The sequence below is a fragment of the Xiphias gladius genome, chromosome 13 (genome assembly GCF_016859285.1).
Source record: "Xiphias gladius isolate SHS-SW01 ecotype Sanya breed wild chromosome 13, ASM1685928v1, whole genome shotgun sequence".
Lineage (NCBI taxonomy): Eukaryota > Metazoa > Chordata > Actinopteri > Istiophoriformes > Xiphiidae > Xiphias > Xiphias gladius.
Genome location: NC_053412.1, coordinates 10,949,766 through 10,976,706, shown reverse-complemented (window position 1 = coordinate 10,976,706; position 26,941 = coordinate 10,949,766). Strand labels below are relative to the sequence as shown.

General features: G+C 38.9%; 1 protein-coding gene across 4 annotated transcripts in view; it reads left to right on the top strand.

Annotated features, from left to right (window-relative positions):
* Window positions 1-26,678, top strand: part of zranb3 (zinc finger, RAN-binding domain containing 3) — an 89,802-nt gene extending 63,124 nt beyond the window's left edge. For all 4 annotated transcript variants that reach the window (XM_040141958.1, XM_040141960.1, XM_040141956.1 and 1 more), the window contains exons 16-22: window positions 2,952-3,056; window positions 7,046-7,188; window positions 14,074-14,214; window positions 19,285-19,443; window positions 20,444-20,636; window positions 25,100-25,231; window positions 25,933-26,678. In XM_040141958.1, the coding sequence (XP_039997892.1) occupies window positions 2,952-3,056; window positions 7,046-7,188; window positions 14,074-14,214; window positions 19,285-19,443; window positions 20,444-20,636; window positions 25,100-25,231; window positions 25,933-26,031 (972 nt within the window). In that variant the 3' untranslated portion in view covers window positions 26,032-26,678. The remainder of the gene's footprint in view (window positions 1-2,951; window positions 3,057-7,045; window positions 7,189-14,073; window positions 14,215-19,284; window positions 19,444-20,443; window positions 20,637-25,099; window positions 25,232-25,932) is intronic.
* The last annotated feature ends 263 nt before the right edge of the window (window positions 26,679-26,941 follow it).

Here is a 26,941-nt window from a genome sequence, read left to right as displayed (position 1 = left end):
TGGGCCTCTGTCCACCGAGGGTACAGCACAGGAAAAAACTTCCTAATGTCGATTTGTATCTCCAAATCCATGCGTCGGCTGCCAGCAGGTATTAACCTTTAGACTTTGTCCTTTCTCCTGTTTCTTTCCTGTCCTCTCCGTCCACCATTACCATTCCTGAAGTGACTCTGACAGCTGAAATCCAGATTGGAGCTTTTAGCTAAATTCACCGGTCATTTTTTTCTTGTAGAATGTTCCTGATGTTTGTCACAATCACTGTGGTATGAGAGGGTGGGTGGCTTCTCACACTTGATATTGTCAGTAGTTGGCACTAATGAAGCAATAACAACTGGGAAAATATTCTTAATTGTCGTTACTTTTTACAATGATTATGCAGTTACCTGCAAGCCGCAGCAGTATGATCACCTCTAATCACAGTGAGGTACACTCTTGTGGGTGTAGAGAGTTTTTTCTACTTTTCATAATCCTCATTATTTTTGTTACTAATACATGTGTACTGTCAAAAGAGAGGCGTTATCTTCAAAGTAGTATACATATGTTAGAATAAAGGGAAGAAAACGGGAGAGATCACTAACAAGCTCCTTGGTAACCACAAAATTACCATGGCAACCAATAAAGAATAAAGTGTGGCCAGATTACAGAACTTGAATGTAATTAGATTCAAGTTCTTCAAGTTAGTCATTAAAGATCTTATTGCTTGACTGAAGATACCTGTAGTTTTATTACAAATTGAGCTAGGGTTAACTAATTGCATGTAAATGCAACAAAACAGGTTATGTGGCTTCTAATTATAGAGTAACTGCAGTTGCTATTGTCTTACATGTTCCATACAAGACCAAATAGGTTCCCATAGTTTCAGCTCTCATGTGTTACAAGCGAATTATTTTTTAGTTTATTTTACTTAGAATGACAACTGTTACACTAGTTTTGTACTGTAAACCCTTCACAATATTTATATTCTCAATTGTCTGCAAGACTTTGTAGCAATCAAGGTTCCCGTGTCACAGTGTGAAAATAGTGTCTGGTAATCCGCTACCTTTTACACAATTTGAATCTCATACCCACATATACCTGGTTTGCATTTATAAACAGGACTATGAGTCTAAAGTCGTGCTAGCTTCTCTGTGAGGATGTACTAAGGTACGGCGGCGCTTTTAGCTACACTTTTACTTCAGCATGCTAACGTGCTTACAATGACAATGCTAACATGCTGATATTTGGCAGGTATAATGTTTACCATGTTCGCAACCTTAGTTTAGCATGCCAGCATGCTAACATTTGCACATTAGCACTAAATACAAAGTGCAGCTGAGGCTGGATTGAATCGCATTAGTTTTGCAGGTATGTGGCCATAAATGAAAGCACTGGACAGATTTGAATTTTGACTTGGTGATGACGCTAAATGGAAAGTGAAGGGATCAACAAAGTTCATGCAGTTTATCTTGAGGGGAACATGAACATTTGTACCAGAATTCATGGCAAACCATGCAATATTTGTCAGGACATTTCACTTATAACCAAAAATGTCAACCTCTTGGTAGCACTACAGGACGCATGTGGCACACCAACCAATAGTTGTTGAGATTTTTTAATATATTGATTCAATATATTTCAGCCAAGTTAGTAGCATGGCCAAAAATAACTGCAAATGCATACATTTGATGTTAATATTTGATTAAAATTTTATAGGAAAGAATATTGCTGTACAAACATGAAAACAGTCAATGACTGATGTCAAATAATCGTGATACATATATACTTTATGTATAATTTAAATACTGTGAAATTGCGGAATATCCCTTCTCGTGGCTCTGTTTGACTCATAAAGGTAACATTTACTTAATAGCATCAAGAAAGTTTGTTTGCAGTCAATCCCTCCTCATTGATTTGTATCCAAGTTATATAACTACTTTATTACACTGACATTTATTCTTGTCAGGCAAGTGAAACAATAACTCAGCAGCGTCGTCACTCACTTAGAAGGACACTGAGTGAGTAAACGTGCGTGGCTGTATTTCTGTTTGCTTTGATTACACCAGTGAGTCAGCAGCAAAATCCCACATCTCACCAACTGTTTGGGCAGGAAAACAGGAGGAGCCATGTAGGAACCTCCAAAGAACCATGAGGGGGACTGTGTGTAGTGGGTGGTGCCATTATATACTGGGACATTTACTGCTTCAAAGAACCAACGAGTGTGTTTTATGGGTTTTCAGCGCTGCCTTAGCATGAGAGTGAGGGTATTTCAGCCAAGACTAGTGGCTGTTTACCTCGACCATATGAAATACACTTGCAGTATTTGTGAATTTTTGGCATTTCACTTAAATAATGTATCAAAAACTTCAACTTCAACTGCAGATTAATGTTGTGTCAATCAACTAATAAAACATTGTACTTTTTTTTTTTAACATTGTACTCTTACAAAATGTTTTTTGCTGCTTTTGCAACAACACTTATAAAAACTATATTTATCTAAACATGATAAGTAAATCGTTTATGATTACAACTGTGTTCTGTTATATTGTCCTTCATTAGCTGTTTATACACCAGCCACAGATGTTCAACAAAGGAGTTGTTAACAAAAATCTATCATTAAACACTTAAAAATGTCCCTGACTCTGCTTACAGCTACATTATGGTGTTATAATGTGCTGGGTCAATTAACCTAATTAGGATTGAAGCATAATTTAAAAAAAAAAAAAAAAAAAAAAAAATTCCAGTTTTTTGTTTAGAGGGAACAAAATTTGCCAACACACCAAAATATTTCACAGATTATCAAAAAAAAAGCACAGACTTCATACAGTACATGTATGTATACACTTTATTTGATGATAAGGGGTGAATATGCTCTAGTAAGAGTGATGGTGGTATTAGTAGCAATAGTAGTAGTAATAGTAGTAACAAACCTTTCTGCTTAAGGCTGTCTTCTTCATCTCTGTCTCCTCATCTTTCAGGGGGGTACAGCGTTGAACTTGAGCTTCGTCCCTCTGGACATCAAACTAACCAGCTGGGACGACCTGCCCGAGGCCTTCAGCCGACACCGGGAAAATCGAATACAGGTCTGCCCTTCCCGCCAGGCTGTGTGTGTGTGTGTGTGTGTGTGTGTGTGTGTGTGTGTGTGTGTGTGTGTGTGTGTGTGTGTGTGTGTGTGTGTGTGTGTGTGTGTGTGTGTGTGTGTGTGTGTGTGTGTGTGTGTGTGTGTGTGTCTTTTGCTCGTGTTTTGATATTCATGAATCTGTGTGGGTGTTCATGTGGATTGGAGTGTTTACACGGGGGACATGTACCCAGTTAATGTGTCATTAATGTAAAACACCTTAAAGGAGACTTCAATCAGATTTGACTTTTAAGTTGTAAACTGTGCCAATATTTTTTTTCTTTTGATTGATTGGAAAAACAATAAAATTGCAACCATATGACTTTAAACAATTTCCAAGATGGCAGAAAATTCTTCTATATTGGTGTAGTTGAAAGTTTTTCAGTCACTGTGCCAATAGGCTGCTTTAAGGATGACCTTAATTTTAGACTAAGATAATTTAGTTTGATATCACTGTCAGTAGGGCTATCTCCCCAGTCCCACTGACCCGGTGATGATGAGGCCATGCGGGTTATTAAACCCAACAGATATGCGTGTGTCACTGGCATGTGAATCAAATGACACCACTGATCATGAGGAGGAAGATCAGCAGCACAACATCGGGAGCCTGACAGATAGGTGGAGGGAGGACGCCCACTTCTGCCAATGCAGAACTTGGAGGGGGAGAGGGAGGAGGGGTTGGGGATGATGGAGTGAGGAGAAAAGAGAGGGGGCGGTTTGGGGGTTTGGGCAGACCAGCAAAAGAGAAAGTGCCGTTTTATGAGGGTCGTTAAAAGAGATGGCTCATCACCTCTAACAACCCCACGTGCCTACCAGCTAATATTAAATCCTGCAATCTGCTGTGGCAGTAATAGAGCCGTTGACAGACGCCCCACCTGTCACGTTGTTTATGTTGGTTGGTAAAACTAAGGCGTGAGTTGCATCCATCCTCTGACCCATCATTTACGCCCTGTTACACTCCAATTGTCCATGAAAATCAATACTTAGCAAGCGGTTTAATGTCGGCAGCAACACATCTTGGACGGGGTGGCAGCGGAGTGTCAACTCAACTCACACGCAGTACAACCAAAGAGACCATGGCTGCCCAAGCAAACACCTTTGAAATTAAGTCAATGTCAGTAATTATAAAACTGAATGATATCAGAATAATCTATATTTCATAAAATATGTCCTTTCAAAGGAATGAAACAAAAATAATATTGTAGAGTGTACATTGTCATCCAATTAATTCTGTACGCCTGCCTCTTACAGGATAAGGCGAGCGTAATTCTACATTTTTCTTACTGTCCTCATATTCCATGCCCATTAGTTCCTGCTGAAGACATGGATCTTTAAAAATGGGTCTTGAGTATATAGTTTCATTTTTTTAAGGCTCAGTAAATTTACGAAATTATGAAAGCAGCTGTTCACTGCAGTGTCTGGCAAAGGCCACACAAACAGGAATACGATTAGATGGCTTGCTATTTGGTCAACAGCCTGAATTCAATTGTCAAAGTTGAACTCAACCCAAAAAATTCATGCAAATTGATTTTGTCCCTGTGAGTTAATCCACTGATCCCTGCGATTACATGGGATAAACTGATTTTGCTGTGAAATTTTACTGTCTCAAATGTAACTGGGTCTTAATGAAGGAACATGTCACCCAGTGCAATGGTGTGGTGGTTTCTGAACAATAATGGAGCACAAAGGAATAAGATATACTGAATCACAATACCTCTTTTTAGGATCAGCTCATGTTTGTTTTGGTCTTTTCATGGAATCTGTCAGCAATAACAGAATATCACTGCGCTTATCCTTTAAGAGAAAAAGGCATGATTAACATACAATTATATCCAGCCTCACTTTGATAAATCAAAGCCCTCCCAGTTTCCACCCACACAATGTCTGATACTCACCTATTAACCCCTCTGACCTTTGAGAGGCTGGAAGCTGGAAACCCGATCCCACTCTCGTCAGTCACGACTTTTGACATCTGATTTGACTCCTTGAATCTCTCACAAAGGGGAAAGGGCTCGTGAAACTGTTACCATCTCAGGATATTACTAAAGCTCTTTATCTCTACTTTACACCTGTCAGGAGTCTCCAGAAAATCCATTATATGTAGAGCAGGGTTTCCTTGATCAGTCATGTCATTACATTCATCCTGACTGCAGTGCTTTGACTCCTGATCTCCTCTTGGCCTTAAGTGCTTCTATAAGAATATAAAACTCTAATTTATTGCCCTAATCTCAAATTACAGATGGGGGATAATTGAGTATCATTATCTATCTATTTATCTATATCTGTCCCATCTTATCTTATCTTGTCTTGTTGTTCAACACAAGCACAACAATTACAGATCCAATGGTTAATGTTTGTTTTTTTTTAAACACAATTTTTGGGGGAATTGTTACCTTTCTTGGATGATTATGGAAGTAAAGAGAGACGATAATAACTTGAATTTTATAAGAAACCAAATACCTAAATTTGAAATGTAACCACTACTGAATACTCTCAGTAATTTTTAATTTATATACCATAGACATACTTTACTTTGAAAAGCCTTTGCCTCAATTTAAGTGGTTTGATCACCTTCTTTGAAATGAAAAAAAAAAAGACGTTTATCAAATTATGGTTATTTGTTTATTTATTTGATATATTATGTTTATAATTTCCAATAGATATTTTAGATACTAATTAAAATATTTCAGTGCTATAAACTCAGCGGTATTTAATTTCAGCATCTAGTATCCAGCAAGGGTTAAATTTCACAATTATGTATTCAGTTGTTTATTACAGGAGAAAGCGAGAGGGAATGAAATGCAATATGTTGACAACAAAGGCATGAATTGAACCACAGATGTTGCGATTGCAGTATATGGTGTGGGTCTTAACTATAAGGCAACCAGGATGCCTGATACTTCAGCAATGATTTCACGGTTAAGTATTCAGTTGCTTAAAGATTTGTGTAAGTGATATGGAACCACATTTACAGAGGTACAAACATGGTAAAAATGCAAGATTTTTTTTAATCATCTTTTTAAGTTTTTTTTGTTTTTAATGTTACTGTTCTATTTTGTATGTATTCCTGTTACAAAATAAGAAAGTTGTCACAGTGATATTGGGATCCTAAAATGGTTTACAAAAATAGAGTTGTGAGGTTTTGTGCTTTTAAACAATGTATAGTTTGTGAAGTGAAGCACAAGTTACTACTTTATATATCAATTTGACTCTTCTTACATATGGCATACATCTCCTATATGAGTATTTTAAAATACCCCTATTTATATCGTTATAATGATTTCAACCACATCACCCAGACCTATCTCAAACATCTATTTGCATCCTCAGGTCAAGCTTTCTATCGTTTTTATCTTGTTCAATAGTGTTTCTTTCTCAATTTGTCATATGTTTTACCTGATTTTACATATCTGTTGCTGTTTAACATTTGCTTGTAACGAGTAGTTATATTTCTGTCAAAGTATGCGTGATTCAATTGCTAAAACATTAAAAAAGCAAGCCTGTTATAATAATAGCTTTTAAAGGTGTCTGTATAATGAGTTTTATCTTCACAGAAATAATCTTTTTGTGAGAGAGGGTCAACCATGAAAAGAAAAAAAAACTGCTATATACGTAGGTAAATTGCTTGGTGGGCTATTTGTTATTTTGCCAGTGGATTTTCTTTGAATTCTTGACTTCGCTGAAAGCATATACAGTTCTCTCTTGGTTTGATGGGTTTTGTTCAGCTATCTGGAAAACTGTCTCCTTGTGTGTATCACTGTGTATGTGTGCTCTGCAAGTTTAGATTGTTCGTTTTCAGCTGAAGTGTATTTTCAAAATTGTAAAAAAGTAAAACATGTTTTGCTTTTAAAGTGGCTCCAATATCCAAACTATCAAGATGAAGATGAAGGCTCTGCTCGGTTTTGCTTTCAGCTCGAAATTGAATAAAATGTGAGCTGTCATGCCCCCCTGCAGGTGCTGAGGTTCGTTCAGGAGTGGAGCAGCCTGCCAGCCATGAAGAAGAAACTGCTTCGACGCAGTGGCCTCCTCTTCCACAGCCCCACTCTTGGCTTGCAGCAGCTGGCCGCCGCCCAGCACCCTCACTCGAGCACCAAGAGGTCAGATTCTAGCTGGAAATACTGTATCTTCTGGAAGAAAATATACTACTTTGACTTTCAAAAACTTAGCTGTGATTACATATGCTGGTACTAAATTACTGTCCCTACTCAGAACTGCGATTTTCCAATTATAGCATAGCAACTAAAGCTGGTCATGTTAGTTCCGTCAAGCTCTGGATTTCTCCACATCTTGGAGTGGTGTCCATGGGGCTATAGTAAGAGCAATACTTGGCATGTACAGAGTTTGGAGGATTTTAGTCTTTCCAAACCCAAAAACACACACAAGCAAAAGTGAATAAAATTGATTAAACAGTGTGTTTATCTGCTCTGCCATAAGCTGCAATCATTAGCATGTCCAGCTAACTATCCTACCTCGACAGCATTAACCAAGAGTTACTTCAAGGCCAAAGACCACATCATTAATGAACTACATTAGGTAATGGGGTTAGAGGTTATGTTTCTAAAAAAAAAAAGTAAATAAATCTATAAACTGTGACAAGAGAACAAATGTCTTCCCTTGTAAGCCAATGAGTAAGAAATAATTTGACTTAGCACCCCATTGTGCTTAGTTAGTGTAAATTTTAAAATGGTGGAAATAGTGAGATGAATTAGTTCCCAACATTATGTCAGAATTCAAGAACCAATATGTGAGATTTCACAGAGAAATAAGAGGATTTGTAAATACTAACTGCCCCAGGCGTCATGGAAGTCTTAATGGTATTTGTATGTGTACATGTGTGTGTGTGTGTGTGTGTGTGTGTGTGGGTGTATCAAAGGTTGTCAGCTGAGGCATAAGAGAGGATGGGTTGAGCGCTGCATATGTGCACATGTGCGTTTTTCGACAAACAAGCATTGTTGCCGGCACACTAATTACAGCTGGCGTGGATAGAGGCAGGGAGAGTTTGCCAATTACAGGGTAGACTCGTTTGTGTGTGTGTGTGTGTGTGTGTGTGTGTGTGTGTGTGTGTGTGTGTGTGTGTGTGTGTGTGTGTGTGTGTGTGTGTGTGTGTGAGAGAGAGAGTGTTTCTCAACCAGGGAATGTGTTTGGGTGCATGAACCTAATCAAGGTGCGAGTAGGAGGCAATTGGCCTGGCTTGATTTGATACCTGTTTGATTTATTCACTAATCAGAACCAATCAAGCTCCAGCTTCTGCTCAGCGGGGCGATCACGGCTCACCTTCCCAGTACTGAGACGCTCAGTTTTCAACTACTTCAAACTTAATGCACTTTGCTTGGGTTTCCAACACTGTGGATATTCTCGTCGTATGGCACTCATATTGATTTACAGTGATTTTAGAAGAGTTAAGAGGATTTTAATATGGTTTGCATCCTGCCTAAGCATGCTTCATTGCTAAAATTACAGCGAACACTGGCGATAAATTGTTTATTGTTTCTATAATATGCAACTGTAATATAAAAATGCACGATTTTTTTCATGAACATATTTGTAATAATTTTCCTCATATTGCTAAGCAACACATGTAAGCAGCACTCGTTAGTAAAATTCGGTTAACAGTTTATATTGCTAAATAACTGTTGTCCAGGCAAAGGTTTATTATCACATATTTTATGTGTATACATCACCAAGGTATTTATAACGGATGACTAACTGAACACCACAGTATTCGTTTTACAAAATAACACTGTGAAAGTCAAATAAAAAATGCGCAGGGGAGGTGTATTTTAAAGTAAGTGGAGAAAGATACTTTAGACCATCACATTAATCATACACAAAGTCAATGAAAGATATTATTTGCCCACATTAACAATAACAGTTGAAGAGAAGCGCTGGGAACAACAAACGTTCACTATCAAGAGTGCAACTCTGTTTTACATTGTTCGGATGAGATTACATTTATTAACTATCTATATACAGTATAACATTACGTCCGAAATCATATAGCACGGCATCTAAAAAGATGGAAAGTGTATCGAACATTCGGATCAGCATATGTAGTGAGCTTTTTGACATCATGTCATAATGGCACCTTATATTAAAGCTCCAGCGGTTTAGTATTGCACTTACATAAAGTTGGGGGACCTGTGAGAAACAGATTTTAAAAAGAAAAGTTCAAATCTGAGGAACGGAGGCCAAGATATTCTGACATTTAGTCCCTAAAATGAATCACAACACAAAAAAAAAACACTGGATCCTACACTTCCCATTATGCTACTTGATAACGTCTTCCTCCCTGATAAATGCCCACATCTTTCAAACGCCACTCGCCCAGTTTGTAACACGGGCTTTCTGTTGTAAATCCGAAGTCTCAAGCCAAAACTGAGAGAAGACGGGGTGTTTTCGCTCCTCCACAGCCTCAGGAGAACATTTTCACAGGCTGAGTAGTACCCCTTATGATGAGTAAACTGAACTTCATAAGCCCTAGGATCTTTATATCATATCAGAGCCCATTTTTGATACTATTAATGGTCAGTATTTTTTGAGCAATAGCCATTTAATGTATTTGAATTCTGTAATTCCCTCTCAATAAAGTAGTTTTAATTGTTAAGTTTTAATTCTTGGCAGAGTCCACATTTCCTGCAGGACTCAAGTAACAGCGTGTGTGTCCTAAAGAAAGAAACCATTATGATTGATATCACCAGGATTATAGCTTTAAAAACAGCATGTTTGTAGTCTTCATAATGCCCAGATTTTTTTATGTGCACTATTATGTTTAATGAAAATTGTCTTAACGTCTGGCAGGTTAAATGCTTAAATATATGCACCTCCATGTTTCTGAGGCCAATGTAGGAGAGCAGCAATCAGTCAAAGCGGTTTCAGCTGGGCCAGACTGGAGCAGCAGTTTGATTTCACACAGCTGAGCAAGATCTGGCCCCGGCGCTGAACCGCAGGCCTGCCTGGGCAGAGCCGGGCTGCTGTCTGCGGCTCTGTGGGTCTGCAGGTAGGCAGTCAGCAACCCGCTGCCACCCCAGGCCTTTAACAGCACCCCTGCAGCTGTGCATCAAATGGCTACCAGCAGAAAAAACCCTGTCCAGACAATCCAATACAAATTATGTTAGCTGCTGCGTTTTGTCAGAGCTGCTTCAACCTCCACCCCTTTGTGTAACATTTTTAAATTTATTGTAGCCATCAAAGCTATTGTTATTTTAAGTAAGTAAAATATGCTTATTCGCCTTCCTCTTAAATATGTAGCTATCACCAGCAGTCAAGGCGTTATCAAGCAACCAGCGGAGACTTACTGCTACTTACTGAGTTACTGCTCCCAGCCAAGTAGTCCAGTACATAACCCCTCTTAAAAGTGTAAATAGATATTTTTATATTTTTGTTTCTGTATGAGGTAAATAAACATGTTGCATCTTATTTATTATTGAGCTAGCCAGGCTAGCTATTTCCCCCTGTTTCTAGTCTTTATGCTAAGCTAAGTTAGCTGGCTGCTGACTTTAGTGTCATACCTAGCAAACAGTCATAAACCTGGCTGGCCCCGTGATACTGGCGGAGCATTACAGAAAATGTTAGGAAGGAGCAGCAGTCACCTTAGTTTACGAAATAACTGTCCAAGCACATCGCTGCATAAAAACATGCAAACACGCACACACATACACACACACGCGCGCTCCCAGAAGCGCTGTTGGACTCAAGTTTACTGTAAGGTATCTCGTTTTATGCAGCCTCTGTGCTGGGACTGTTTGAAGCAAAGGAAGCTCTTGTGTTTGATGGAGACTTACCTTCTTCGTCATCTCCCCTCAGCCTCCACATAAACTTCTCTTTGATGTGTCTCCCTCTTCCACTTTCTGCCTCCTGTCATCTGTCTTTCCTTTATTTTTTTTTTTCTACCTTCTACCTTCTTCTACCTTCTTTCAATCTCCTTCACAAAGAAAGTATTTTGTCCAGATGGACGTGTTGGAAATGCATAAAAATGTCACTGCATAGCCCGCAGGGCCACGTACAAACACTAAAAGCAGAGTTTAATGGTGGCACTACCTTGCTGTTTAAATAGCAGGGTGTTCCATTGAGGCTAGTATTTCATTAGTAATCAGGAAAATAGCACAATCAGGATAGAAATGCGTTATGTAACCATTCAAGTAGAATTGAATAACCCATTCATATTCAGATTTCTTTTTGTATAAAATGAATAACAATAAGCCTTTGATAGTCCATTCAGTTGGAGAATATAGATGGCAAATACCCCTGTGAACATTTCAACTAAACATACTGTATATGTTTTTTGTTGTTGTTGTTGTTTCTGTGCATTTTGATGTAAGTGCCATCATTAACCTTTCAGGAACACGAGACAAGACAAGGCAAAATAAGTCATACTACATATAGCTGCAGGCAATTTTTATCTGTCTTTTACTGCGTAGCAAATTTTTCTTCTTTGTTGAATAGAGTTATGTTTATTTTTTCTACATGTCTTGTAGCTCTAGGAGCAGTTTGAGATATTGATTTTATTTCAAAGGTGGCAGAGTGACTGTTTGTCTGCCAGCAATAAAGTTTCAACAAACAAAGTTAAAAAATTGACATAGCTGTCAGAACAAATGTTTGGAAAATATAGCATTAATTATTGATTCACACAACAATGAGTGAACAGTTTCATCACCTGAGTTGATTGTCTGTGAAAGAGCCACAACACTCAATGGCTGCCTCCTGTCTCTCTTTCCATTTTTTCTTACCTCACCCTCTTTTTTTTAAAGCCACATTTGTGCTTTTCACATCTTTAAAATCTTTTGGTCATGCTCCACTCCCCTAGTATTGCTCTGGTACCACTTCACTACCAATACCTCTGATACTTTATCTAAGCAGCAGTTGGTTGGGTTGCATTACTGCCATAAATGTAATCAATTTTTTCTCTAATCGATACAACAGAAACCTTTTTTGTATAGGGGGAAAAGATGCTATAGAGTCATGACGTCATGTCCAGACGAGCCCTTGTTCCACTAGCTTCTGTAACTCAATACATTCTTTCATTCAGCATTTCTTTCATCTTCAGCATTCTTTCATGTCCCTGGGGTTTATTTTGCATATTCTAAGACAAATCGAGATCCACTACAGCAGTTACTTTTAGAAATTGAAACCTTTGTGATTTTAACAAAGTTAATCAACGATTACTTTGTGAAAAAACCACAGCGCCCATGAAAGTTTACAAGCGAGGCAGCGCAGGTACTTGTGTCACCATAACTTGCTTTCATCCATATCCATAAAACTCACCAATGCGATCTTATGTTGTTTTTTCAACTTTAATCCCTGCTGTTTAAAACCTTCTACAGCATTCAGTCCTCTCTGTCCTGCTGTTATTACAGATGGGTTATTACACAAGTTGTGATGTTTAACCAGCAAAGGTCTAGAGCTTGTGGGAAATGGTGTTCCCTGAAGGCTGCTAAAAAACAAACAACAGTATTAGATTGTTATTCAAAAGAAAAAAAATATTCCATCCTCATCTAAACATATAGAATGAATCACATGACATACTATTGAGTAAGGTTATGTTTCAGGGCTGGATATTTAGAAATTAGTGTTGTTACAAATGTCAGTGGGAATGATAGAGTGAGGTTTTTCTTACTTCGGGAACAGAACATGCAAGTTCCATTTTCCTTTCGGTCCTGTAAACCAGCATGACTCAATGTGAAAAAACAACTTGGAAACACAAGTTGAATTACTCAGAAGAGTTTGGAATGGGTAAGACGCAGCCTTCACATTCTCTCCAATAAGGCTGGATTTTTGTCAGTTATCCAATTAGAATGAGACTCATGCTGCATCTCTAACACAGAAACTTCAAAATAAAATACACGACAAAATGTTACACAAACAGCAAAAAGCTTCACACAGGCACTAAATGGAAAGAATTAAATCCTTGCTGACTATTAAAAACTGCCAGTAGAGTTTTAAAACTATGAAACTTTTACTAAATATCTATAAAATAATCATAAAAAGTCCTTGTGTTGTATATTTATAATTTCACCTGTGGTTAGATGAGTGAAATTTTTAATTTCCATACTTAAAATTCCCAGTTAAGCATATTATGTCACCAGTGAACCTTTTAATGTATTGTGGATATGTGGATCAGCATTGAAAATATTGTCTTTAAAATTGATATCAACATTGATACTTGGGTACATAGTTGGTTGAAGTGAAGCAGTATCTGTTTCACTACCATTCATTTGTTAGATCATCCCTCTTTGGAAAGCTTTAATGTTACCTGGGGGACTTTTGGTTACTGGTCTCTTTTTTTCTCAAGACCACAAGCATTTTCTTACACCCGGAACAAAGAAGTTAGTGATTTTCCCAAGATCCTTTCCTGTATTTCATGTCAACTTTGTCATCCTGGGGTCATTTTAATCCTGCCGAGATTGACATGTAGTGTTGTGTGCAATTTTCGACTTGCACACCTAGCATCTGTAATACAAGGGCCATAAAAGAAAGTGGCGGGGTAGATGGATTAGATTAGATGATTGACGATGCCTATGGGGAAATTAGATTGCTGCTGCAGCAATAGTAATGGGATTCAGCAGGGGAAGGGGACAAACAGAATATAAGCACACAAACAGAATAGAAAATAAGCAATGAAAGAAAGAATTTCTGCATTTAAGCAGAGATTGACGCCGAGAAAAATATAAAAGTACATCTGGCACTGCACTGAGGCCCTTTGCGGAGCTTTGGCAGTTCTGTGGGTGATGGTGTGTGTTACATGAATGTGGGTGTGTCCCAGGATTACTGCAGGCCCGAAGTTATTACCGATAGGTTTGACCGACATTAAATTTTCCTATCTTACCTGGTACTACTGCTATCAAGAGAAAGTTTATGAGTCCATCTCCTTGCAACTACTCCCTCATGCTCTACTTGTGAATCAGCTCTCTTCATCACGCTCTCTGGTTATATAACATCTACAAATCTTCCATTCCTTCACAGCCCCATTTATCCCATTCTCACAGGTACCTCAGTAGAGATGAAGTAGCCCAGGCCTCCCTGAGCAAGGTCCAGCAGGAGGGAGGCAGTGTCCGACTGGTCACCAAGGAAAACTTCTTCACAAAGAGGAGGTCTATCTCTTCACTAACTCCACCTGCTTCAGAGAGGTAGGCTAAAGGGGCAAACGTCAGTGGATGTTCAGGGGAAGAAAGGTTAAGCTTTCCTCAGGTCTTTAAAAGTCTTAAATACTATCTTCTAAGCTCACACAACTGGTAGATATAAAATCTTTAAATTCAAATTCACTTCTAGCCGATAGCTATGCATTTGCTATATTCTGTACAAACAGTATTTTAAGTCGTTCATAAATCATGCCCAGTCTTGTTTGTGTTTTTTAAAGATGAGGTTTCATAGTCTGTACACGAACGTAGCTTGTCTCATCACATTGCTTCCTCCTTAGGATTTGGTGTATTTTCATTTTCCTTCCCTCAGCTGTCTCCATGGAGATCTGTATGTGCCTTGTAGGAGAGGCAAAAAGGCCCACTGAGTGTGTTGGTACAGTAAATATAGACCATAATACACTCTACTGGGTGAGATGCAACGGCCAGCTCACTCCGGGAGGGGATATAACTACTGAAACATACAACAAACACACATGTAAACAGTGACTGGTGTTGCATACAAAATGTCTGTGATAGTCCATGAAGTGTCTTAGATTTTTCGCGTTTGTGCATCTTACAGCATTGTACTGCTTAGTTTCTCTTCATGGCTGGAAAACAGTTTGTAGTTTTTTCTGTTTTGTAAATTATAAACCAATATTGACCTGGTATCAAAAATTATTTTCTTTGTTCCATTTTTTTTAGTTGTAGGTTCAGTAGTATTTCAAGTGTTCGCTGCACTGCTGCTAAAGTTATTGGATGATCTTTCTTACAATATTTAATGCTTATCTGTCTCTAAAATTTACTTTTATGTCTAAGTACAGATCTAGTATCTGTCATTTCATACATTTATCGGTGATGACAGAGGTGCTATTTTCCAGCAGTACCATAACAACTTGATTAAAGGAATAGCTCAACGTTTTGTAAAATATGCTTATTAGTTTTCGCCAATAGAAGTGTAAAAATGATAACTGTACTTCCTAAAATGTCAAACTTTTCCTTTGAACGAATAGTAATTTGCTTTACTGCTGAGAGTAAGCCTTGGACCACACCGCTTACCTCACCTGTGCGTGACAGCTGCCCCGCTGAAGTGCTGCGGCACACAGGCATGTGTTAGTCCACACCGCCAGCGTTGCTCCTGCGGTGCTGCTACTGCTAGCCCCGTCTTTCTACACTGAGTTTGCCTTTGATAATGGTCAACAGGAGGGAGAGAGAGAGAGAGAGAGAGAGAGCTTGAAAACTACTGCTGCTCTGTTATCTTATTGACATAATATAATTATAGATTGGGTTTCTGCTATGACTATATAATACTCATGTAGCCACCACTTTCTCCTTTAATAACATGCAATTGCTAAAATGGTTGAAAAAGTAATATTTAAATTTTTTCATCTGACATATTCAGATATAGCCTAAAAATTGAAACTGTAGTGAAAGGGTGTCAGTTACGTAATGTTACTGATATGATTTCAATTGCTATCAGCAGATCTTTTCACTGTCTATTTTTGCTGAGAACCGCATGCTTCACACGTGAAAAATAGGCTCCACGCCAAAGCTCTTGATGACGCGTCTCTGCAGCGAGGCTCGAGCCGCACCTCAGATGCGCGTCTCACGCAGGCTCTTTGCCTGCTATAACCTGTTAGCATGGACCCCTAAATGACTCATGTTTCTACAAATTAACAGATTGTATTGCATCTAAAAACACAATAAGCATATTGCCCAAAATCTCGTACTATTACTTTAAACCAAAAAACCTCCAATTTATATGATGGTTAGGGCTGGGTGTTATTTGAAATTTTTCAGTGCTAGTGCTGATTCAAGGATTAGGGTTAGGGTCTCAATACTGTTACTAAAATATTACAATACCTTACTCTGGGAAATATAAACACCATTTTCTTGCAGATGTTTGCTTTAATATCACTAACGTTGAAACTGAGATGCACTGAATTTTCCCAAATAAACCGGTCTGGTTTAGTCACCTCACTGTCCACCAAAGGCAAAGAATTAAATTATGTAAAATAGAATCTGGCTCCTGATCAACGGTGAGTGAGCATTCCATCGTTTGACAGGTGGACGTACCAGCATCAGATCTTTTTTTCCCCCGAGTGTCTTTGGTTTCCTTTGGTATAAAGCATCAGAGATGAGCAGCGGTAGTAAATATTAGCAGGCTGTGTGCCGTTTGCTGAAGGCATGTTGCGTGATTTCTGGGGTTTGAAGTGTGAGTTTTCAGAGAGTTACCTCATGCTGTGATGTAGCGTGACCAACATGCTCACTTGCTTTGTGCATATATGAATTTAAATTTAAATTTGAAACTACATGTAAAGCACATACAGTATATTAAATAATTTCAACAAAAATACATTCTTGAATATGTTTTGATTTCTTCGACTTAATTCTAGTTTTATGGCTAATGCATTCAACATTCACAGTCACCAGCAAGCCAGCATGCATTTCTGGGTTAAATCTTTTTTGCAAGTACCATGTTTTCACCATTCTCAGTTTGGGCACACCAGTGAAAAGTCTATTTCAGTCTCCCTTTCATCCACTAGACGATGCTGGCACAGCATTTGTCTCTTGGTACTTCCAATTTTTGGTATCTTCTCCACTTTGAAGCAGCAAGGTTCCTTTTTTAGAGGGTTTTTTCTTCTCCATTTCAATGATTAAATCTCCCTCTGTAGTGCTCTGTCTCTCTGACTCTTTGTTCCTCTCTCTGTCTGTCTGAATTGTAAACCATGGGGAAACAGAATTTAGTCCATCTGTCCCCTCCAACGTGGCTCTAGCACCCTGCTGCGACAACATGGCACATGCCCAAACTCGCTGTCCTCTGCCAAAAGGATGGGCATGCACATACACATACTTGATATGTTCTGCATCCCCATCATGTGTGTACACGCAGTATGTACACATTTCACACTTAAACACACACACACACACACACACACACACACACACACACACACACACACACACACACACACACACACACACACACAAACACACACACACACAGCCACATGTCTCTCAACTCTGCATCTGCAGCACACAAAGCAAGCACAGATGTTTTTTTCCACTGGGTGAATAGATATTGAATTGTGTTTGCTGTTCTGCTGATGATGAAAGAACTGATCATTACATTGAATCTGGATGTTGCCTTACAGATTGATGTCTCTCACATGGGTCAAGGTAACTTCTCTTTGAAATTTAGAGCAGAAAGGTCTAAAAATCATATAACATATATTTGTAAAAAAAACAGATTGCATACATAGGTGGAATAAATGTATTTAGCGGCATTTTATGTACTACACTTAATCTTCTGACACTGACAATAGCATGTTATGTTCACTGACCTATCATTAATTCTCAAATAAACAGGCTTTTATTTAATTATTTTATATTAGAGATAGGCTTTTGTATCTAATTTCCCCAGGTTTGTAAGTATATTTTATCATATTTTATAAATAAAAATCTCTCTGTTTCCTGATGTGCACCCTTTTAAATGTTCTGTAGATGTTGTTTACTGTCAATGCAAATTCAACACTTCCTTCATGTTTACCTGTTAACTTGTTAAATTCTGGATAATGAATATTTCTAGAGTACAATAACAGAGTCATTCCATGCTCAACACTCTGATGTCTTTTCAAAGGGATGCTCCAGTAGTTTATTATCCCACTTCCATAAAGTAAGGGGACTTGCAAGAGACATATTAAGAAAGATCAGTCAAAATCGAAGCACAGAGACCGAGATAGCCTGACTTTTAGTGTATAGTATTCATCAAACTTCAAAAACACTGGATCCTACATTTCCCATCACGCAGCTCACTAGTACCTTCAGTTAAACCCTTCCTGCCTGTTAAATGCCTTCATCTTTTAAACATTATGCCTCCGGTCTGTAACAGATTTTCTATTAACTATTTAAAGTCTTAGGCCTAACTCAAGATGGCCCTGATCATCGGGGTTATTTTCTCAGACTTTTGACTTTAGAGCCACAGAAGACATCTTACAATTGTTCACAGAGGCTAAATAGTACTCTCAATGACAAGTAAAATGACCTTTGAGTGTAAAATCAATGTCGTGGCCCTTTGAGAGAACCACTTTTGTTTTGCACTTATTCTTTCCAGCCAGTTCCACTTTGCCCTTATTGTTGTTCAGTATTAGGCTTTTCTCTATGAAACTTAACACTGCTGTGGACATTTACAGTGTGGTGAATTTATCAAATGAGCAGTAAATTTACAAGTAGTAATATTATTTCACCTCATCCTGAGATTCCCTGATGTTTAGGAACCAGCAGGGGTCAAGCTCAAAAGCACTGAATCCTACATTCCCATCATGCAACTCAATAGCTCCTTTAATTAGACACTCACGGTTTGTTCCCCGTCCACGTCTTTTAAACCCCACATCCCAAGTTTGTAAAACAGGTTTTAATAAATAAATATGTATATATATATACATATATACGTGTGTGTGTGTGTGTGTGTGTGTGTCTAATATATATATATATATATATATATATATATATATATAGATAGATAGATATATATATATATATATAGATATATAGATATAGATATATATATAGATATAGATAGATAGATATAGATATTAAGTCTCAATTCAAGACTTATTTTCCACAGACTTGACAAAGCTCCTCTTGTGCCACAGAAAACTTTATACACAGTTTATGTATTCGCCCTCACAAGTAAGCTGAACTTATTGTGTAAAATTAGTGGATTGCTCCTTTTTATATTTTGTATAATTGTATATAATTCGATAGACACTCCAGATCCTTTGAGTGTCTCAGCTTCAACTGACACTTCAACTGCTTGAAGTGCTTTAGCTTAGACTGCAACTCCCATAAAACACTTTGCATGCAAACAGATCTTTTCTTTTGAGAAGTTACATTATCTATCAACACCACAGATGAGTTAGGTTCCAATCGTCCCGTGAGATTTTGGGTAAGATAAACAATTGGACAAACAAAACACGGGTATACCATAGACTTTTTAAACAGACATCTCTTTGGTCTGAAGTTAAGGTGAAAAGTAGAGATTGTTCCAGTGTCAAATGTAATCAATTTCTTACTCTGCAGGCAGGACAAGGAGTCCTGTAAGGCAGTGGAGGAGCACCCATCATCGCAGTCCAGTTACCTGCAGGCTGTGGACAGTGAAGGTGTCCCTCTTTGTCTGTCCTGCCAGCAGGCCTGCTCTACCGCTGGTGGGGCCTGGGACACTCGATTCTGCAGCCACAGGTATAATGATACTAAATACATACAGTAAATGGAAATCCAAGGGATAATTTGGACACTTCCAGGTCTTTTTAAAGACTTGAGAGTAGCACAAAAAGTAATAAAAAGTATGGAGCCAACTTGCATCAAATAGCAGATGTTTATAAATCCCAGCATTCCCGGCTTGGAACACCAGATGGGTGGAGTTTACTGCAATGGGGCCGTTAAGACAGTCTTTGTTAAGATGTCAATCAGAGAAGAGCATGTTAACTTAACTTTCAAATTTGTCTGTGATTACCAAAGCCCACCCATCTGGCAGATAGAAATTCAATTTTAGTCAGATCGTGGAGAGTCTGTACCAAAACAAACTCAAAAAAACAACAGTGTAGTGTTGACTTCACCTTGGTTTACTTTGTAGTAAAAATACTGTTTGCTGATGACTAGAAGACATTGTTGTTACCAGATTAGACTGCAGCTCTTATAGTTATCATGGTCCGTCGCCTAATCCTTTCCTGTCATAGTTGTTTCAAGATCCTCAATTCATAATCCCCGCATTTTAACACCAGTATAAAGAATATTTTAATACAAAGTGGAGAAATGCCGTTGGTTCAGTCTCTGCAATGTCTTTCTGTCTTTGGTCAAGACATCGCACACCTTCCTGCTTTCTCACATGGTCAGTTTGAATAAGACTGTCTGCTAAATTCTTATAACTGATAAAAATGTGTTGCGTCTGTGTGTCCCTTTAGTCTTGCTATCTATTTAAGGTAGAAATTCAATTTCCTCAAGTGGTTTTCAAGAGTCAAATTCAGGTCATTCAGTCAAGGTGAGACACTTCATTCTTCTGAGCCTGGATGTTATCAGAATTTAACACGTTATTATGTCAGAATCATAACTAGAGTAAGAAAAAGATAATAACAACTTTCCTTTGTTTATTAAAATAGAAGGAAAATTTCAGCTTTTATTATTATAAATATAAAAATGCGTAGATTCAAGTCCAGATGTTTCAATGTTCTCCCACCCATAGGTGCCAGGAGGAGTTCCAACTGCGCTCCAGCCAAACGTACATGCGCTCGCGGGTGCTGGAGGCGGAGCAGGGCATCTGTCAACTCTGCGGCCTCCATGTCCATGACCTGTTCCTGAAGGTCCGTGACGCTCTGCCCTCCCAGCGCAAGGAGATGCTGGAAAACACTTGGCTCACCCAGCTGTCACTCAAACAGGTTGGACGACGGGGCAAAGGGAACCAATGATTTAACACTTTTTCTTACAGATATTTTATCGGCAGTCAGAATTTAAAATATAGCTTTTAACAAAGCTCTATATAAATCTATACATGTAGGCCAAATATGTCCTACTGTTGTCACAAATAAAAATAGAATCGTCCTCGAAAATCAAAACAAGTCTGGTGTCTTTGTGATACCATGAAGGATGAGAAAAGGGGGGGGGGGTAAAAATACTTATTCCATATAATTTGACATCTGTTTATTCATTTGTTTTTCTTCCTAACTGATAATAACAAGACTAAGAGTCTAAAGCCAGCAGTGCTTTGAACTAAAAGCTAACGCCAGCATGGTCATCAAAAGTGGAAAGTAGCTCTGTAAATTTAGTCAAGTACTGTTATTAGGTACAATTCTGAGGTACTTGTACTGTATCTGAGTATTTCCATTACAGATAAATAGATCAGGACCAGTGATACAGGCAATAAATATGAAATAAAACCTTTAAAATTGACAAGAAGAAAATAGAATACATAGAAAAAAGGAGATCTTACAAATATCAGAAACTGAAACCTTCATCATTTTAACAAAGTTAAACAACCAAGACTTTGTGAGCACACAAAAAACAAGCACGGTAGCACAGGTACTTACATATTGCAAACTTGGTTTCATCCATACCCATAAAACTTGCCAACACTCTCCTCTAAAGGCATTTTTTCAATGTTTTATCTGGAATCTGCTGTCTAAAAAACTAAACCTCAACTCGCTTTCGGACTCACCTCTCCTGTCGAGCTGTGACATTTAGCCTGCAAACGTCTCGGGCTTGTGGGAAATGGTTTTCATTAAAGGCTGCAAGAAACGTAAATATTGAATAAACAATGATATTACATCATTTTTCCAAAAAAAACATTCTTATCTTCTATACTCAAGTTTAACATTTTACACAAAAAACATGATAAGTGTCTAATTCATTTTCACTTAAGTTTCTTGGATCATTTTAATCACTGTTGGAGGCCCAAAGATTTTATATGATCCAATATGTCACAAAAAGCAAAGACTAGAGAAAAGGTCAAACGAGTACAAAATTGACTAGCAGAACTTTGTATTTTTTTTTCTCTCATTAATCATCTGATGACCCCTCAGATTTATCTTGAGACTCTTTGGAAAGGTCTTAACTCCTAAGTTGGGAACCACTGGACTAAACTACCTAACTTCATATAAAGTAGTGCAGTCAACAACAGTAGTATTCACCTCACACATTGTTGCATTAGTATTAACGAGCTAATAATGTTATATATAATAGTGTAACCACTTTATTGGATTTACAGTATCAAAATACACCACAATATACACATCTTGGCTAACACCAGTCTCCTGATGTGAGCTCAATAACTGACAAGGAAAGCCATTTTTTGTCTTTGTGTTTGTGTAGGTGCAAAAATAAAAGTGCCCTGTACTCTTCATCCCACCCACCTACGCACATATGCACACACACACACACACACACACACACACACACACACACACACACACACACACACACAGCCACACACACACACACACACACACATACACAGGTTGATCTGCACTCCAAGGGGCCAGCTCCCAGTAAATGGATTGCTGGGCCCATTGATTTTTTTCTCCCAGTGCCAGGCCTCGACCAGTAAGCCTGTTTGATTTGGTTGGCTGTTATCCTTTAAAGCCAGCCCCCCCTGACGAGCACACACACACACACACACACACACACACACACACACACACACACACACACACACACACACACACACACACACACACACACACACTCACCCTCCTTCACAGTGCCGCCGGCAGCAGCATCAGCGCCAATCGATGCACCAAGCTTTAGAGGAAACAAACTCAGCCACATGATAAGATGCCGCAGCGGTGGAGGAGCCTCAAGATTATAGGCTCATTCTTTGGTTCGTACAGGGGGTTCTGGTGTGTGTGTGTGTGTGTGTCTATGTGTGTGTGTGTTTTGTGTGTGTACATGTGTATATGGGTCTTTATGTGTACCTTGGGGTCCCTTTTGGTGTTTGTGAGTATGTATGTTGGCATGTATGTATTGGTATTTTGGTGTGTGTGTGTGTGTGTGTGTTTATTTCAGTATGTATTATGGCCTTTAGGTGCCTGTAAGCAGAATTCTGGTGTGTTGAAGCGTGTAGTAGTGGGGTCTGGTGTAGCAAGGTGCATGTTTTTGGCATGAAAGCAGGTTCAATTGACTGAAATGTGCGAGTGTGTGGATGAATGTGTGTGTAGGGATGTGAACTCTGCCACTGTGAGCATGCCTGGTCTTTAAATCTGTTGGGATCAATTCCATCTTGCTGCCTTAATGTCAGAAGAGTAGCACTCAAAGCAGGAAAATTGATTTTTGGCCCCGAACCCTTCCCATCAGGCTTCTCTTTCTCTAATTCTCTCAATCATCTTTTGCTCTTCCACTTGCTTTCTCTGTATTCTCTCTTTTAGGATGTCTTTCTTTTTTTCTTGCGGTCCAGTGGGTAACTCTTCTGTCTCAAAGCTTCAAAATCCAACTCATCCTCGTTCTTTTAACTCCGTCTTCTCCTGTGCGATTACCATAGATTTACTAGGTGAACTTAAACAGGCATTAAACAAAACAGGCTTATTGTATTCTTCACATTGGACTCATTGGGAAGTAGTGGAAGGCACGTTTCACAATTTTCTGGGATTTTATAAAACTTTGTAGACTTAATGACTGATTAATTAATAAAAAAAAAAAGAGATCAATCAATGATAAAAGTAATAAAAAAAATTAATTGCACCCTTAAGTGTCATCAAGACATGGAATATAAACAAGAAGGCCTCAATTAAGCTTGATTTATGCTTAACGCATCTGCGAGGGTCGCAAGGCCACAGTGACATCGCACCAGAAGACACGCCCCTTCACGAGGTTTTTTCTTGCAGCAGGTTTTCACCTATCCGCACACATCAGACATTTTCTAACTTCACAGAAGCAGATGTGTGGGAAAAATGGAGAACTTTGGTTTGCCGCGAGGAGAAACCCACACGGAGCAAAAACAGCTTCCTCCTCCTTGCGACCGTCAGTGTGAAAAGCATAACCATGCGTTTAAACTGCCTTGCAGATTGTGTACACGGAGAGCTGTGGGCACCACAGATGCGTCCCTCACGCGTCAGAAATTTACGTCACTGGGACCCTAGCGGACAACAGCCTTAATGACAGACGAGCAGGTCTATGAGGCTGTACTGAGGCGCATCAATGTTTTGAGCTAAATGCTAATTGCAGCAAGCTAACATGCTTACATTTGGTAATTAGTACTACGCAGATTTACAGGGCCTCAGGGTTCAGGGGAGGTCAGGTTGCTAGCACCCTCACTGCATTTTAAGTGCTTAACACTCCCTTAGACTTATAGTAAAATATGAAAACTCAATCTTGGGAAACGTCCATCACACATGCTTCAGCAGGTGTTGTTCAGCATCTTAGCTTAGCAGGTTAGCATGCTAACATTTGCCCAATATCAGTATGACACTGGTTTCTTGCTCTATACACACATAACGCTAGCCACTCTTAAGAGGCAAAGAAAACTATTTCTAAATTTGGTGATTCTTGATTTTTTTTTTTTTGGAGGATCTACAATTTTAAAGGATTAAATAAGTTTTTCCTTTTGAGTCGATTAAATTCTCCTACTTCTCTAACTAAACCATTTAAAAACCCATTGGATTAGTTGAAAAATGTATTTTCACAAAGCAGGAAAAAAGTCATAAAAAGTTAAGGAATTTAAGAGTGTGTATCCTATTGTAGCATGTTATTCCCTATGGTTTATTTAACCTCATTTCTGTGTCTTTGTTTGGCAGAGTTACAAGTACTCACTGATTAAGTTTCCCTACAGCTGCCCATTATGTAGGCCATAAACATTTTGGTGATTTATATGGCTGTACCTGAGGCATCTGTTGGTGAAGCATAATAGAAAATCAAAGCTCACTGTCATTGATTTGGTGCAATTATTGTTTTCATCAACTGGTCTTATCCTCACAATCACAAATGCTTACATTAATCTCAGCATTTAAACCTTTATCAGAGCATTCCTCTGCATTTTTTCATTATTTCCTGTTGTAGATTTATGCCATTTATGTGCCTTGCTGTCTTATTTGTTTTTATCTTTTTATTGCGGAGCACATTGCAGAAGTGTCCCTGCGGTGCAGAGATTTGTTTAATATGAATGATTTTGTGTGTGTGCATGTGCATTTGTTTGCTGTAAAATAACAATTTAGGTCACTATCGTACTCAGGAATACTGAGCTCTACTAAAGAAATCACATCAGTTCAAAAAATTAACTTTAGCATAGATGGATGGTTTGGGAGGGCAGTGCAATCAAAGCTTGTTTTTGGCAATTTAGAGCGGTATGTGAACAACTTCCAAGGGTAGCCAGTGTACCTAGACGCTCACAGCTTCATTCTGTGTGTGTTTCTAGCTGAACGAAATGATCCGCGCTCCAGTTGAAGGGGATTTCTGGCAGGTCGACCACATCCGGCCGGTCTACAGCGGAGGAGGACAGTGCTCTCTGGACAACCTGCAAACGCTCTGCACCGTCTGCCACAAAGCCGTACGTGCACACTCCGCATCGCTGCACCCAAAACAACCACAACACCTGCTTCTACAGCCAAAGGGCTTAAGGGGCAAAAGCAATTTATCTAACATTTAATGTGCACAGTGGATGGACCTCTCCTTTATCCTCGTATAAAAAGAAAGTCTCTCATCACTCATGTTGAGCATCATATGTGATGGCAGTAATGTGATACATGGTCAAACACATTGATCAAAAGTCATACCATCCCTCACAAAGCTTTATATTGTGTGTAATAACATCACATTATGTTTTTGTATGACATTGATATATAGCATTTGTAGCGAAATACTATATCTGTCTTGGGAACAATTTCCTTCTTGAGTTTCTTCAGTCAATATTTCATAATCACAGACAATTCACTTCTTAAAAACCGAACTGATTTGAGAGCAGGGCTTTCAAAATAAAACACAGCTTTTACGGTAACCTAAAATTTGCTTTACTTTCACAGCAGAACGCATTTTTGTCAGAGTGGGTGTCAGTTTGGAACAAGATGCTTCTTATTTGACGTATATAAACTGATGTGGAGAACTGGGCATTCTGATAAGGGGATCCTCTCGCTGTTTACGCCACCGCTCAGGCACTTTAATCTAGAGATGCTCAATATATTGATCTCACTTTTCTCTTCAGCGCCGACTGCAGATTTAACCTCTTACATCATGTTCCATTTTTCTCCACAGAGGACGGCTCAGCAAGCCAAAGAACGGAGCAGGATGAGGAAGAGTGTTGCAGCCTCCAAGGTTGCGTCAGACATCAGCAGGTTCTTCATCAGGAAATGAAATGACATAAAGGTTAAGTAGGTTGTTTAGGTTTAGGCTGTATAGCTCCAGAATTTCCTGTATCAAATTGTCAAATCCTCGCTGACATGATTTCCGACAATTTGGATGAAGATGCATCATGATTTTTCAAAGACAAAACCCACAGTAAGGTATCAGAAATGCTATTCACCGTGAGATCGGGATAGACGGCCAGATTTTCTCTGAATTGCTCAAAGATCCCTGCTTTTCTTCTGCCTTACGTCCCGATGATGTCACTGCCATCTTGTTGGACTCTGCTGCAGGGGGGATGCTTTAGCAGCGGAGACCTACCTGAATAAGAACAGTAACGACTACATCAAATGCAAATTCAGCCAACTCCCCTCTCGTCCCCGAACCGTCACAAGTGCGGTAGTTTTGATTTATGACGGCCCCCTTTTGCTCCAGGCTGAAATGGAGCAGGTTGTTTAGGAAGATGCTGCTATTTTAAGATTTTGCAAACTTGGTGAAAAGTAGCAGGTGAGAGATGAATTGGAGGCTTCGTGATTAAAACTCTACAGCAGAAAACACAGCAAAGTGTCCACATAGAGAACAAGTGGCACCTTGTAAATCTTCCTTTTTGGAAGATAAATGACTGCTACCGAGTGAAATAAAAGCCTATTTTCATTTTGTTTCATGTTGTCTCCTTCTGTTCTTCTGGTGCTTTCACCACAGTTTGGACTGTAAATACACCAAGACGTTGGCTGTTCTGACAAGCTAGCAAATCGTTTCATCGCCTCAAGTCAGGAACATTATTGTCCATGTCCACGCATCTACCTCCTCTTCAGCTGTGCTTGATGATCTGAACAGAGCTAAAGTCAGTCAGGAGGGCTATGTTTAGAGAGACGGAGAGCAGAGTTACTATGGAAACAAGGCATCAGGTTCAGCAATGTCG